General features: G+C 50.5%; 1 protein-coding gene across 5 annotated transcripts in view; it reads left to right on the top strand.

Annotated features, from left to right (window-relative positions):
* LOC141053885 (uncharacterized) overlaps window positions 1-13,346 on the top strand; it is a 43,036-nt gene that overhangs the window by 16,659 nt on the left and 13,031 nt on the right. For all 5 annotated transcript variants that reach the window (XM_073551033.1, XM_073551032.1, XM_073551031.1 and 2 more), the window contains 2 exons: window positions 5,454-5,693; window positions 9,761-9,838. In XM_073551033.1, coding sequence (XP_073407134.1) covers window positions 5,454-5,693; window positions 9,761-9,838 — 318 coding nt within the window. The remainder of the gene's footprint in view (window positions 1-5,453; window positions 5,694-9,760; window positions 9,839-13,346) is intronic.

Raw genomic sequence — 13,346 nt, 5'->3', positions numbered from 1 at the left:
TGTTCATATTCCCGTGTGTGGTGAGTCTCCCATGTCAGGGCCCCACCTTAGCAGCTGTGCGGTATATACTCTTTTGGCGCCATCGCTCTCATTCTTTCAGTCCCCCTTGTTCACATCGGGCAGATGTCAATTTGCCCCCAACACTTTTCCTTTCACTGTTTCCCCATTATGTAGATAGGGGCAAAATTGTTTGGTGAATTGGAACGCGCGGGGTTAAAATTTTGCCTCACAACATAGCCTAGGACGCTCTCGGGGTCCAGACGTGTGACTGTGCCAGATTTTGTGGCTGTAGCTGTGATGGTGCGGATGCCAATCCCGGACACACACATTGAGCTTTATATATTACATATTATTGTGCTTTGTGTGTTTTTATCTTGTAGTGTTATTATTATGGTGCTTTGAAGAAACCACTATATTGTAATCCGAACGCTGCTAACTTATTCTTCTTCTTGTTAGGCTGGTTATGCACGGCGCACCGTCAAAAGTGCGCAGCACGCTACTTTCACACTGGCAGCGCATGATCTGCGTACCCTATGCTAAAGATAGGGTGCGCCGATCGCATGCGTGCAGATGCGATAGTAGGCGGTGATCCCCGATGGGGCGGGCAGGGAGCCGGATCAGGGCGGGGCTTACCGACGCAGTGCGCAGCGTTGTTTCAACGCTAATGTGAAACCAGCCTTATTCAGTTGATTTCCGCAATTAATACGGCCCGAACCACTACACGCACAGACTCCGTTGAGGTGTCGTTTCGAAGCCAGCGTCCATGAGAGGTGTGCTAAGTATTTTTCGTGTCAATCGGATTTGTAGTTTTTGCGCAATTTGCGTTTGAAATTTTTTTTTCCCGTCATTGGAATGCATTGTCTCCAATGCTTTTCAATGGGAAATGTTGCCATAGACAAAACGTGCCCTGAGGCGATTGAAATGGCAGTAAAGGTCATTGATATTCGCAGGCACACCCAGTTACTATGCCAACGCCTATGAACGTCACGTGACGCCCCCAGGACACAGATTCTGCCACATAATATCAGCTCTTAAAGCGAAACCCACAGCGCAAATGCAAATCTAGCTTCATCACATGACACATGCCCCTGAGAGAGAATGTGTGCGCCAAAGTGGATTTAAAAGCCCAGTGAGCCAAACTGGCTCTTAAATGGCCGACGCGCTAAATCGTAAGCTGAATGACCCCAGGCTCAAAATCAGAGGCTGAGCCACCCTGGCCCCCAAATCGGACCCTGAGGGTCCCCGCCCCCCAAATCGGACCCTGAGGCCAAAGTGGCCCCTGAGAGGCACCCACAGTTAAAACGGACCCTGAGTTGAAAGTCTTGCAGGGGCAGCAGGCAAGTCTTTCTTAAAGGGGCAGCCCGGGCACCATTTCAAACCACTATCTGTACTTCCTTCAGGAAATACACATCTAGTTCTACTTCTTCTCCGCGTTTTCTGTAATTAATGCGGCCTGAACCGCTCGGTGCAGAGACCCCGTTCAGGCGGCGTTTCGAATCCCTCAGTGGGGACAGGTGTGCTATGTATTTTTGGAGTCAATCCGATTTATAGGTTTTTTTTTTTTTTTGTTTTTTTTTTAAATCGCATTTTAAGCAAAAATTTTCCCATAGGAATTAATGGCGACCTTTCCATGACCCCCCAACTGACATGGATTGAAGCCACAGCACAGGTGCAGTGACCTTACAAAGATGGCAACTCTGCAAATGCAGCTTCCACACATGACCCGTATTAGCCAATAGTCAAAGTGGCTACCAAGTTGTCAGAGGCTGGGGGCAGGTTGTCAGAGTCTGAAAGAGCCTCGGGCAGGTTGTCAGAGGCTGGGGAAGGTTGTCAGATCCTGTCGGAGCCTGGGGCAGGTTGGCAGAGTCTGAAAGAGCATGAGGCAGGTTGTCGGAGCCTGGGGCAGGTTGTCAGATCCTGTCGGAGCCTGGGGCAGGTTGTTAGAGGCTGTCCGAGGCTGGGGGCAGGTTGTCCGAGGCTGGGAGCAGGTTGTCCGAGGCTGGGGGCAGGTTGTCGGAGGCTGTCGGAGCCTGGGGGCAGGTTGTCGGAGGCTGTCGGAGCCTGGGGGCAGGTTGTCGGAGGCTGTCGGAGCCTGGGGGCAGGTTGTCGGAGGCTGTCGGAGGTGGTCTGTGAAGGAAAGGTCACGCTGACCCCGGTTTTCGGGGTATTTTGGCATCGCAGTGCAATTTTCATGTGTGCAGTAGCATCAGCTAAGGATTCCTCAGATTTTCCCGTAAAAAAACGCATGCGTTTTTGCGGGAAAATCTGAGGAATCCTTAGGTGATGCTACTGCACATTAACATTTGACTGCGACGAAAAAATACCCCAAAAAGCGGGGTCAGAGTGACTTTTTCGTCACAGATTTAATTTTAAGGCTGTGTGCCCACGTAGCGATTTTTAAGCGTTTTTGCCGCGATTTTCGGCACGAAAATGCTGCGAAAACGTTTAAAAATCGTGTACAGAACGCCCCCCATGCATTCCTATGGCATTCCGCACATGATGTGCTAATGCTGCGCTTTTTTCCGCGGCGGAATCGCATCGCAGCATGCTCATTCTTTTGTGCGGAATCGCAAAGAATTGCCGCGATTCCGCACCCATAGGAATGCATGAGAACCGCTTACTTCCCGCATGTGGCTATGCCCACCATGCGGGAAGTTAAGCGTCTCATGTGCGGTTGGTACCCACGGTGTGGAGGAGAGGAGACTGTCCTCCAGGCCCTGGGGACCATACCCCTGTAAAAAAAAGAATAAAAAATAAAAAATCGGGGTATATTTACCTTCCGACGTCCCGCGCTGCATTCCCGGCCTCAGCGTTCCCAGTAATGCCTTGCGGCAAGGTCCAGTGGTGACGTAGTCTCGCGAGATCGCTATAGCAACGCGAGACCAACGTCATCACAGGTCTCGCAAGGCATTACTGGGAACGCTGTGGCCCGGGATGGCAGCGCGGGACACCGGAAGGTAAATATACCCCGATTTTTTTTTTTATTTTTTTATCATTTATTTTTACATTCTTTTACTATTGATGCCACATAGGCGGCCTCAATAGTAAAAAGCTGCTCACACTTGTCATACACTATGTTTGACGAGTGTGACCAACCTGTCAATCACTTTCCAAGCGATGCTTCAAATCGCTTGGAAAGTGCTTGAATAATCGCACACGAAAATCGCGGTAAAATCACGGTGAAATCGCGCGGAAAAAAACGCGCGATTTTTGGGAAGGAGTCCGGTTTTTAGTGTCCGGAAAAAAACACTATGTGGGCACATAGCCTAAGTGTGTGGATTAGGATCAGGGCACCCCCCAAAGGCTGACTGTGTAAAAAAATTACTTAAAAATAGCCCCAAATCACTAGAACGGGGGGGGGTGTAATGCGGGGGGCGGGGTTAGCATGTTATGTCGACACCTGATACACTGCTGTAAAGCCAGCAGCGCTGTTCAAGCGCCATGTATTTCCTTCAGGAAATGCCCATCTAGTTATTATTGTTTTCCGCATTTTATGCTTTTATCTTATCATGTGACTTGCTGATAGCACTCAACCTCCTTTGGTTGCTTGATGTTTATATTCCCTTTCTTGTTGTTTTTACTGTTAAACTGCCACCTGATGAAGACGGTGTTACTGTCGAAACGCGTTGTGGATATAAGGAAAGCTTCCTTCTCATGGTGGTGTTAGCGCTCCTTTTGACCGTTGTTTTACATTTACTGTTGCACTTTTCCTCTGTCTGGCTGGAGCTGCGGTGGACCTTCCTCCTGCCATTAACCCTGTGAGGCCGCTCGTCCCGCGCTCCATAGTGACCGCAACTTCCCTGGTTCTTATCCACAGTAAAAGATAGCAGATACAGGAGGACGTGAAACACATTAGTTATTGTGATTTTTCCAGGTTTAAACAGAAATGTCTTGGTGTCCTTACCCGAGAGGGATGATGGGATTCGTGCAGTGTAATGGAATTACCTGTGTGAAAGAGAACAATGTCTGATCACCTTCAGTGTCCTGCCTACGTGTGAAAGTGACCAATGTCAGATCACCTTCAATGTCCTACCTACGTGTGAAAGTGACCAATGTCAGATCACCTTCAATGTCCTGCCTACGTGTGACAGTGAACAATGTCCCATCACCTTCAATGTCCTGCCTACGTGTGACAGTGAACAATGTCCCATCACCTTCAATGTCCTGCCTACGTGTGACAGTGAACAATGTCCCATCACCTTCAATGTCCTGCCTACGTGTGAATGTGACCAATGTCAGATCACCTTCAATGTCCTGCCTACGTGTGAAAGTGAACAATGTCCGATCACCTTCAATGTCCTGCCTACGTGTGAATGTGAACAATGTCCGATCACCTTCAATGTCCTGCCTACGTGTGACAGTGAACAATGTCCGATCACCTTCAATGTCCTGCCTACGTGTGACAGTGAACAATGTCCGATCACCTTCAATGTCCTGCCTACGTGTGACAGTGAACAATGTCCGATCACCTTCAATGTCCTGCCTACGTGTGACAGTGAACAATGTATGATCACCTTCAATGCCCTGCCTACGTGTGAAAGTGAACAATGTCCGATCACCTTCAATGTCCTGCCTACGTGTGACAGTGAACAATGTCCGATCACCTTCAATGTCCTGCCTACGTGTGAATGTGAACAATGTCCGATCACCTTCAATGTCCTGCCTACGTGTGACAGTGAACAATGTCCGATCACCTTCAATGTCCTGCCTACGTGTGACAGTGAACAATGTCCGATCACCTTCAATGTCCTGCCTACGTGTGACAGTGAACAATGTCCGATCACCTTCAATGTCCTGCCTACGTGTGACAGTGAACAATGTCCGATCACCTTCAATGTCCTGCCTACGTGTGACAGTGAACAATGTCCGATCACCTTCAATGTCCTGCCTACGTGTGACAGTGAACAATGTCCGATCACCTTCAATGTCCTGCCTACGTGTGAATATGAACAATGTCCGATCACTTTCAATGTCCTGCCTACGTGTGAAAGTGAACAATGTCCGATCACCTTCAATGTCCTGCCTACGTGTGAAAGTGGACAGTGGCAATTGAGTGAGGACCCCCTTGTGACACAATAGGGGCTGGCGGTGCCTCATAATGGACACTGGGTGAGATGACCTTATTGCACGGTGTCCTACCCTCCGCCCTGTCTCCGTTAATCCCCCCAGTAAGTTAGCGGGCGGCCTCCATTCTGTGGCCAGGAGCCGTGGCGTGTGGGCTCACCTATCAGACTGTAGAGGAGACATGGCGGCAGGAGCGTGCACGACGGCTCCTCAGTGATGTAGTCTGCATAAAGCGTAGTCATCTATACAGCAATAATGCCGCTATTCCCATACGCCTCCACATTCAATGTGCTGCTGCGCGTGCTCAGGTGTGGATATTGCGTGACATCCGACAGCCGCGGTACATGGGTTTAGCAGGAGCTGATCCATTTCTTTCTTGTCTTCTACAGATCCGGTGTGTAATGTCTCCATACAGAACACAATCGTGGGGCACAACGTTACACTGAGCTGCTCCTGCTCCTCGGGTGGCGCTCGACCCTCACAGTATAAATGGCAAAACGGCATTACAGAGTCCGACCAGCAGATCCTCACCGTATCCATGGGGAAAGAGCCGAAGACTTTATGGTGTGTCGCCAGTAATGAGGTCTCCAGTAGTAATGCCACCGTCACTGTGCCCCACCAAGTACCAGGTGAGTGTGTCTATGGGCGGCCTGTGCATATAGTAAGCCAGTGCTGCACAGGTGCCTGTCAGCTCAGGGTCACAGCAAGGTGCTGAGGGGGCTCAGGATCACAGCCAGGTGCGTAGGTGGCTGAGGGGGGCTCAGGATCACAGTAAGGTGCGTAGGTGGCTGAGGGGGCTCAGGATCACAGCAAGGTGCGGAGGGGGCTCAGAATCACAGCAAGGTGCTGAGGAGGCTCAGGATCAAAGCAAGGTGTGGTGGGGGCTCAGGATCACAGCAAGGTGCAGAGGTGGCTGAGGGGGGGCTCAGGATCACAGCAAGGTGCGGAGGTGGCTGATGGGGCTCAGGATCACAGCAAGGTGCGGAGGTGGCTGAGGGGGCTCAGGATCACAGCAAGGTGCTGAGGTGGCTCAGGATCACAGCAAGGTGCGGAGGTGGCTGAGGGGGCTCAGGATCACAGCAAGGTGCGGAGGTGGCTGAGGGGGCTCAGGATCACAGCAAGGTGCGGAGGTGGCTGAGGGGGCTCAGGATCACAGCAAGGTGCGGAGGAGGCTCAGGATCACAGCAAGGTGCGTAGGTGGCTGAGGGGGGGCTCAGGATCACAGCAAGGTGCGGAGGTGGCTGAGGGGGCTCAGGATCACAGCAAGGTGCGGAGGAGGCTCAGGATCACAGCAAGGTGCGGAGGTGGCTGAGGGGGGGCTCAAGATCACAGCAAGGTGCGGAGGTGGCTGAGGGGGCTCAGGATCACAGCAAGGTGCGGAGGTGGCTGAGGGGGCTCAGGATCACAGCAAGGTGCGGAGGTGGCTGAGGGGGGGCTCAGGATCACAGCAAGGTGCGGAGGTGGCTGAGGGGGGGCTCAGGATCACAGCAAGGTGCGGAGGTGGCTGAGGGGGGGCTCAGGATCACAGCAAGGTGCGGAGGTGGCTGATGGGGCTCAGGATCACAGCAAGGTGCGGAGGTGGCTGAGGGGGGGCTCAGGATCACAGCAAGGTGCGGAGGTGGCTGAGGGGGGGCTCAAGATCACAGCAAGGTGCGGAGGTGGCTGAGGGGGGGCTCAGGATCACCGCAAGGTGCGGAGGTGGCTGAGGGGGGGCTCAGGATCACAGCAAGGTGCGGAGGTGGCTGAGGGGGGCTCAGGATCACAGCAAGGTGCGGAGGTGGCTGAGGGGGGGCTCAGGATCACAGCAAGGTGCGGCGGTGGCTGAGGGGGGCTCAGGATCACAGCAAGGTGCGGAGGGGGCTCAGGATCACAGCAAGGTGCGGAGGGGGCTCAGGATCACAGCAAGGTGCGGAGGTGGCTGAGGGGGCTCAGGATCACAGCAAGGTGCGGAGGAGGCTCAGGATCACAGCAAGGTGCGGAGGAGGCTCAGGATCACAGCAAGGTGCGGAGGTGGCTGAGGGGGCTCAGGATCACAGCAAGGTGCAGAGGAGGCTGAGGAGGCTCAGGATCACAGCAAGGTGCAGAGGAGGCTGAGGAGGCTCAGGATCTCACAGCAAGGTGCGGAGGAGGCTGTGTGAGACGACCGATAATAAGACAGTGGTTGTTTCATATCCTGTTTGCTCTCGGACTGCACTGAGTGCACAGAACGATTCCCAGATAGACGGCCATTGTTCTCGGCAGCACATGTTCACACTGGAGGATGTGCTTCTGAGAATGGGACGATGATCTTTTGGTATAACCCAACCCAATGGTGTAGCACAAAGAGCACTAAAACATACTAACGAGCTGGAAATTATGGCGGGTGTTTTTGTGCTGGTCTTGAAGAAGAGTCCAAAAACGTAAGATCCCCATTACCAGGAGGGGACCACTGTATCCGCTCGCTCATCTTCAGGCTTCCCGTGCACCAGATTATAATTGCCGCCACTTTCTGGGGTGGATCACAGGTAATCTGTTGGGCTGTTGATGGCTACACCCTCCTGCTAAGCTCCACGCACAAATAAAAATTAAGGTTGAAATCGAAACGTTTGAAAAAAACGAAGAATTCTCTCTTGTTTCATTGGTGGATGCAGGAATCATGGGTTATACGCTGCCACCTGGAGGCTGACACTGAGCATACACCTTAGAAGGAAAAACCAGACGACTCCTGGGGGGCTGCCTGTGCCTGGGAGGGGGGGGCAGACCTGACCTGGGCCCGGGGAGCGGGGGGGCAGACCTGACCTGGGCCCGGGGAGGGGGGTAGACCTGACCTGGGCCCGGGGAGGGGGGAGTGGGGGAAGACCTGTCTTAGCTTTGATTAGACTGGTAAGGAACCTGCCTTTTTCGCTTTCTGTACAGTCATCCCTTATGTTATCTCGGTCCTTAGGGCGGTCTCTACCTTACCCTGGTCTTTTTTGCCTACCGTCCTCGATGGGTTACAGAATGCCGTCAGTGTTCCCATCTTTTCACCTAGGGGAGCGCTGGCCAGGTCTGTCTCATTCGAGTGTTAAGTCAGGTTGTTCAGACTTCTGCTGTGTGGTTGGTGGGGTTTTTACATCTCTGATGGTCTCCTCCATTACAGCTTCCCCTGATGATGGGTGAATGGTCAGGACTGCGTTCACACCGGAGGTCAGGACTATACTACTTTCCAGGGGAACCTTGGTCTTTCCATATCAGGCAGGAGTCTCCTCCATCTTAGACTGAAGATGTTGATGCCTGCTGAGCTCAGGCTTCTTCAGATTGAGTCCAGACCTCCCGTTGTTCATTGCACATACCCAGGGCACCATCATGGCATCCAGATAGACCTTTCCCAATGGTCTCCTCTTCTGACCAATTTCGTGGTCATTTAGGTTACCGGCAGCACTGCTGGGTCCGAGGCTCGGAAGGTTCTGGGCCTAATGGGTTAGGTTTGTCTGACTACAATTAAGGAACAAGACACCCCTTCTAGTCTTGGACATCCTTCTGGTCTTCTCCATTGGTCCTGATCAGAGATATCGCTCCATCCTGATTTTCTTGCAGGGTGATTCTTACCACTCTAGTGACCTCTTCTATCGTTGGAGGCTCTGAAGGGGCTGTCAAAGGTCTCTCTCCTTCTTCAGCACAAAGTGGCCTTGGGTTGAGCTCCATCCTTTCACCTTAGCGTGGTCTCTACTCTTTCACCCTAATGAGGAGATTGTGCTTCTTTCTTTAGGTACTTGGAGTTGTCTCTCGGAGAGGTTCTTAAACAACTTGTCGTAGTCGGCATGGTGCAGCTCTCACAGCTCCAGTTGGACGATCGGTTGCATTGTGGATCATCCTGTTACACTCTGGTAGAGGTGAAACCTCTTTTAGGGCTACCATTGTTATCTGCTTACGACCTGGCTAAGTTGGGTTGCCCCTGCCAGGACGCTACTCTCTCCCTGCAGGGTAGAAGCCTCCTGGGTCTTGGTCCCCCAGGCATCTGTTTTTCTATTCCAGAGGGCTGCTACTTAGTCTTCTGGCCACCTTTTTGTGGCGCTCTTTCCATCTGGGGATTCAAGTCTTAGTTGAAGGGGACCACAGGCGACAGCTGCTCGGTCAATATCCTGAAGGATGGCATGGACAGCTTAAGACGTCCCATGCTTCCTGTGTCCCCCAATGAAGTGTCCACGAAAGATAGGTTTTTGGCATTTACTGTAAAATCTTATTCACATAGCCTTTTAAGAGGGGCACTGCGCGCCCTTGTTTGGGGGGTCTTGGTTTTACGCCTCTTGCTGCTTTTGTACTAACTAAATAGCTGGGTGTCTGCTGCCCCGGGGTCTGCTGCCCCGGGGTTCTGCTGCCCCGGGTGTCTGCTGCCCCGGGTGTCGGGGTGTCTGCTGGTGGGGGGAGTCGGCTCTCTAAGGTGTATTCTCAGTGTCCGCCTCCAGGTGGCAGAATATAACCCCGTGGTTCCTACGTCCCTCAGTGTCACCTATGGGTGAGAGATTTTACTGTGATGCTTAAAAAAAAAAAAAAAAAAAATTTTAAAAAAATAAACGAATCTCCGCGCCCCATCTCTGGTGTCACTGTTATATGTGAATGTCATGAATTTCAAGGATGGAGGAGCAGCGTGACCCGCGGGATATCATTATACCCCAAATAGAGGTAATAATCCTAAAAGGGGTCTGATCACTGATCGCTAATCTGATCTATCCCACAGACCTTAAAGAGAGATCACACTCCATCATCGCTGCCGTCCTGGTGATACTGATCGTCTTCATCGGGCTAGTTCTGAATTGTGAGTATACAGCTCCCATATCTGACCTGTACTGTATATACCTCCTGTACAAGAGCCATAGTACCCCCATAATAGTGGTAGTGCCCCTATAATACACAGCCATAGTGCCCCCATAATAGTGGTAGTGCCCCTATAATACACAACCATAGTGCCCCCATAATAGTGGTAGTGCCCCTATAATACACAGCCGTAGTGCCCCCATAATAGTGGTAGTGCCCCTATAATACACAGCCGTAGTGCCCCCATAATAGTGGTAGTGCCCCTATAATACACAGCCGTAGTGCCCCCATAATAGTGGTAGTGCCCCTATAATACACAGCCGTAGTACCCCATAATAGTGGTAGTGCCCCTATAATACACAGCCGTAGTGCCCCCATAATAGTGCTAGTGCCCCTATAATACACAGCCGTAGTGCCCCCATAATAGTGGTAGTGCCCCTATAATACACAGCCGTAGTGCCCCCATAATAGTGGTAGTGCCCCTATAATACACAGCCGTAGTGCCCCCATATTAGTGGTAGTGCCCCTATAATACACAGCCGTAGTGCCCCCATAATAGTGGTAGTGCCCCCATAATAGTGATAGTGCCCCTATAATACACAGCCATAGTACCCCCATAATAGTGCTAGTGCCCCTATAATACACAGCCGTAGTGCCCCCATATTAGTGGTAGTGCCCCTATAATACACAGCCGTAGTGCCCCCATAATAGTGGTAGTGCCCCCATAATAGTGGTAGTGCCCCCATAATAGTGATAGTGCCCCTATAATACACAGCCATAGTACCCCCATAATAGTGGTAGTGCCCCTAAAATACACAGCCGTAGTGCCCCCATAATAGTGGTAGTGCCCCTATAATACACAGCCGTAGTGCCCCCATAATAATGGTAGTGCCCCTATAATACACAGCCTTAGTACCCCCATAATAGTGGTAGTGCCCCTATAATACAGAGCCGTAGTGCCCCCATAATAATGGTAGTGCCCCTATAATACACAGCCTTAGTACCCCCATAATAGTGGTAGTGCCCCTATAATACAGAGCCGTAGTACCCCCATAATAATGGTAGTGCCCCTATAATACACAGCCGTAGTACCCCCATAATAATGGTAGTGCCCCTATAGTAGAGCTGCTGTAGTTTCCCCCTTAAGGGTGTGTGCAGACGCTGCGGATTAATCCACACGGATTTTGCAAAAACCGCAGATAAACCGCAGGTCAAAAGACCTGCGGATTATCTGCGGTTTTGCCTGCGGTTTTTTCCTGCGGATTCACCATCTCCACAATGGTGGAGATAGGAACCCGCTGCGGATTCCGCAGAAAGAATTGACATGTCACTTCTTTCTGCGGTTTCAAAACCGCAGCAAATCCGCGCGGATTTTTCCGCAACGTCTACACAGCGTTTTTTTTTTTTTACCATTCATTTGAATGGTACTGTACACCGCAGCTAAAACTGCTGCGGGTCCTCAGCGGCCAAAACCGCAGCGTGTGCACATACTCCAAGAGATCGGCCCTAGGAAGAGGGAAGAGTTCTGCGTATTCCCAGTGCCTTCTGGGATAAGTGAAGAGTCTCCGCGAGCTCAGCAATCACTGGGTTTTGGCCGTTGCAGCTGAAAAGAGGAAATCGGAAAACCAGGGGAAGAGTCTTGAGGAGATCATTTGCATATTCCCAGTGCCTTCTGGGATAAGTGAAGAGTCTCCGCGAGCTCAACGATCACTGGGTTTTGGCCGTTGCAGCTGAAAAGAGGAAATCAGTAAATGAGGGGAAGAGTCCTGAGGAGATTTTTTGGCTCATTTTTCATTGCTTTGAAATTTCTTTAATAATAAGAACATGGAAGAGGCCAGGAGCCATTTGGTGAGCTGCATTTCTTGCTACATGTTCACAGACTTACCAGTGGAAAAGCCAAACTTCACATGCCACAAATGCGGCTCGTGTCCCTGCTGGAGGAAGAGAGGTTAGCTACACTGAACATCATTAAGGAAGGTGAAGAGTTCTTGGACAGAGCAGAATTATCTCTTCATGTTACAGAAAGAGAAGAAATTCGAAGTGCACCTGAAGAAACAGAGGAATGGAGACATGTGACCCAGAGAAGCAGGAGGATCAGGAGGCAGTCAGCACCCATACTGCTCAGGAACCAGTACCAGGCTCTCACGCAGGAAACCAATGAAGAAATACATCAGGATCAGACTTTGCCAACAAACAGCAACCTTGTACGCCTTCAGAGTCCTCCTGGATGGAGAAAGAAAAATGTTGTGAAGAAGAAACGGAGAGTGGTGGTCATGGGGGATTCCCTGCTGAGAGGAACAGAGGCCGCTATCTGCAGACCGGATATAACTTCAAGAGAAATGTGCTGTCTTCCAGGTGCAAAAATTAAAGATGTGTCTGACAGGAGATCAGGACTCTTCAGACCTACAGATGACTACCCATTCCTGCTACTACATGTGGGGACAAATGACACCGCAAGAAACGACCTGGAAACCATCTGCAGAGACTTTGAAGACTTAGGCAAGAAAGTGAAAGAACTGGGAGCGCAGGTGGTCTTCTCTTCCATCCTCCCAGTGGATGGCCATGGAACAAGGAGGTGGAATAAGATTCTGCAGGTGAACAACTGGCTACGTCGATGGTGCCATCAGATAGGATTTGGATTTCTGGATCACGGAGTGAACTACTTATACGATGGACTACTTGCTAGAGATGGGGTGCACCTTACGAAGACTGGAAAACATGTATTTGGAAGTCGCCTTGCTACACTTGTAAGGAGAGCTTTAAACTAGAACAACATGGGAAGGGAAGCAAAAGACCAGAAAAAGCCATACACCTGACAAATGCTATTGAGAACTCTGCTATTAGAAGTGGAAAGGAAGAACAAAGACGAAAGAATCTAATTAATAAAAATATTGGAGAAAGAGAAACCAATCACAAACTAAAATGTTTCTATACTAATGCACAAAGCATGGGCAACAAACAAGGAGAATTGGAACTACTAACACAGGAAAAGAAATATGATGTCATTGGAATCACTGAAACTTGGTGGGACAATACACATGATTGGAATACAAGACTAGAAGGATACAACTTATTTGCTAGAAACAGACTTGATAAACGAGGAAGAGGTGTCGCATTGTATGTTAGAAACGTGTATATCTGCACAGAGATCCAAGTTTCAGAGACTGGGAGTTCTGTGGAAACTGTTTGGGTAAGAATACAAGGACAGAACAATGGAAAGGACACCATTGTAGGCATTTACTACAGGCCGCCTGTGCAAGCTGAAGATATGGATGAACTCTTTATGCATCAAATGGCCAAGTTCTCCAAAAAATATGACATAGTTGTCATGGGAGATTTCAACTATCCAGACATTTGTTGGGAATCTCTCTCAGGCAAAACTAACAGGTCAAGGAAATTCTTATCCTCTCTTGCTGACAACTTTATCTTCCAAAAGGTAAGGGAGAAAACAAGGGGAACTGCTACCTTGGATCTAATCCTTATAAACAGGGAGGAAATGGTTGAGGAGG

Source organism: Dendrobates tinctorius, unplaced genomic scaffold (genome assembly GCF_039654945.1).
Source record: "Dendrobates tinctorius isolate UK_male_01 unplaced genomic scaffold, ASM3965494v1 ptg000172l, whole genome shotgun sequence".
Lineage (NCBI taxonomy): Eukaryota > Metazoa > Chordata > Amphibia > Anura > Dendrobatidae > Dendrobates > Dendrobates tinctorius.
Note: the sequence above shows the minus strand (reverse complement) of the source record. Positions and strands in the feature narration are given on the sequence as shown.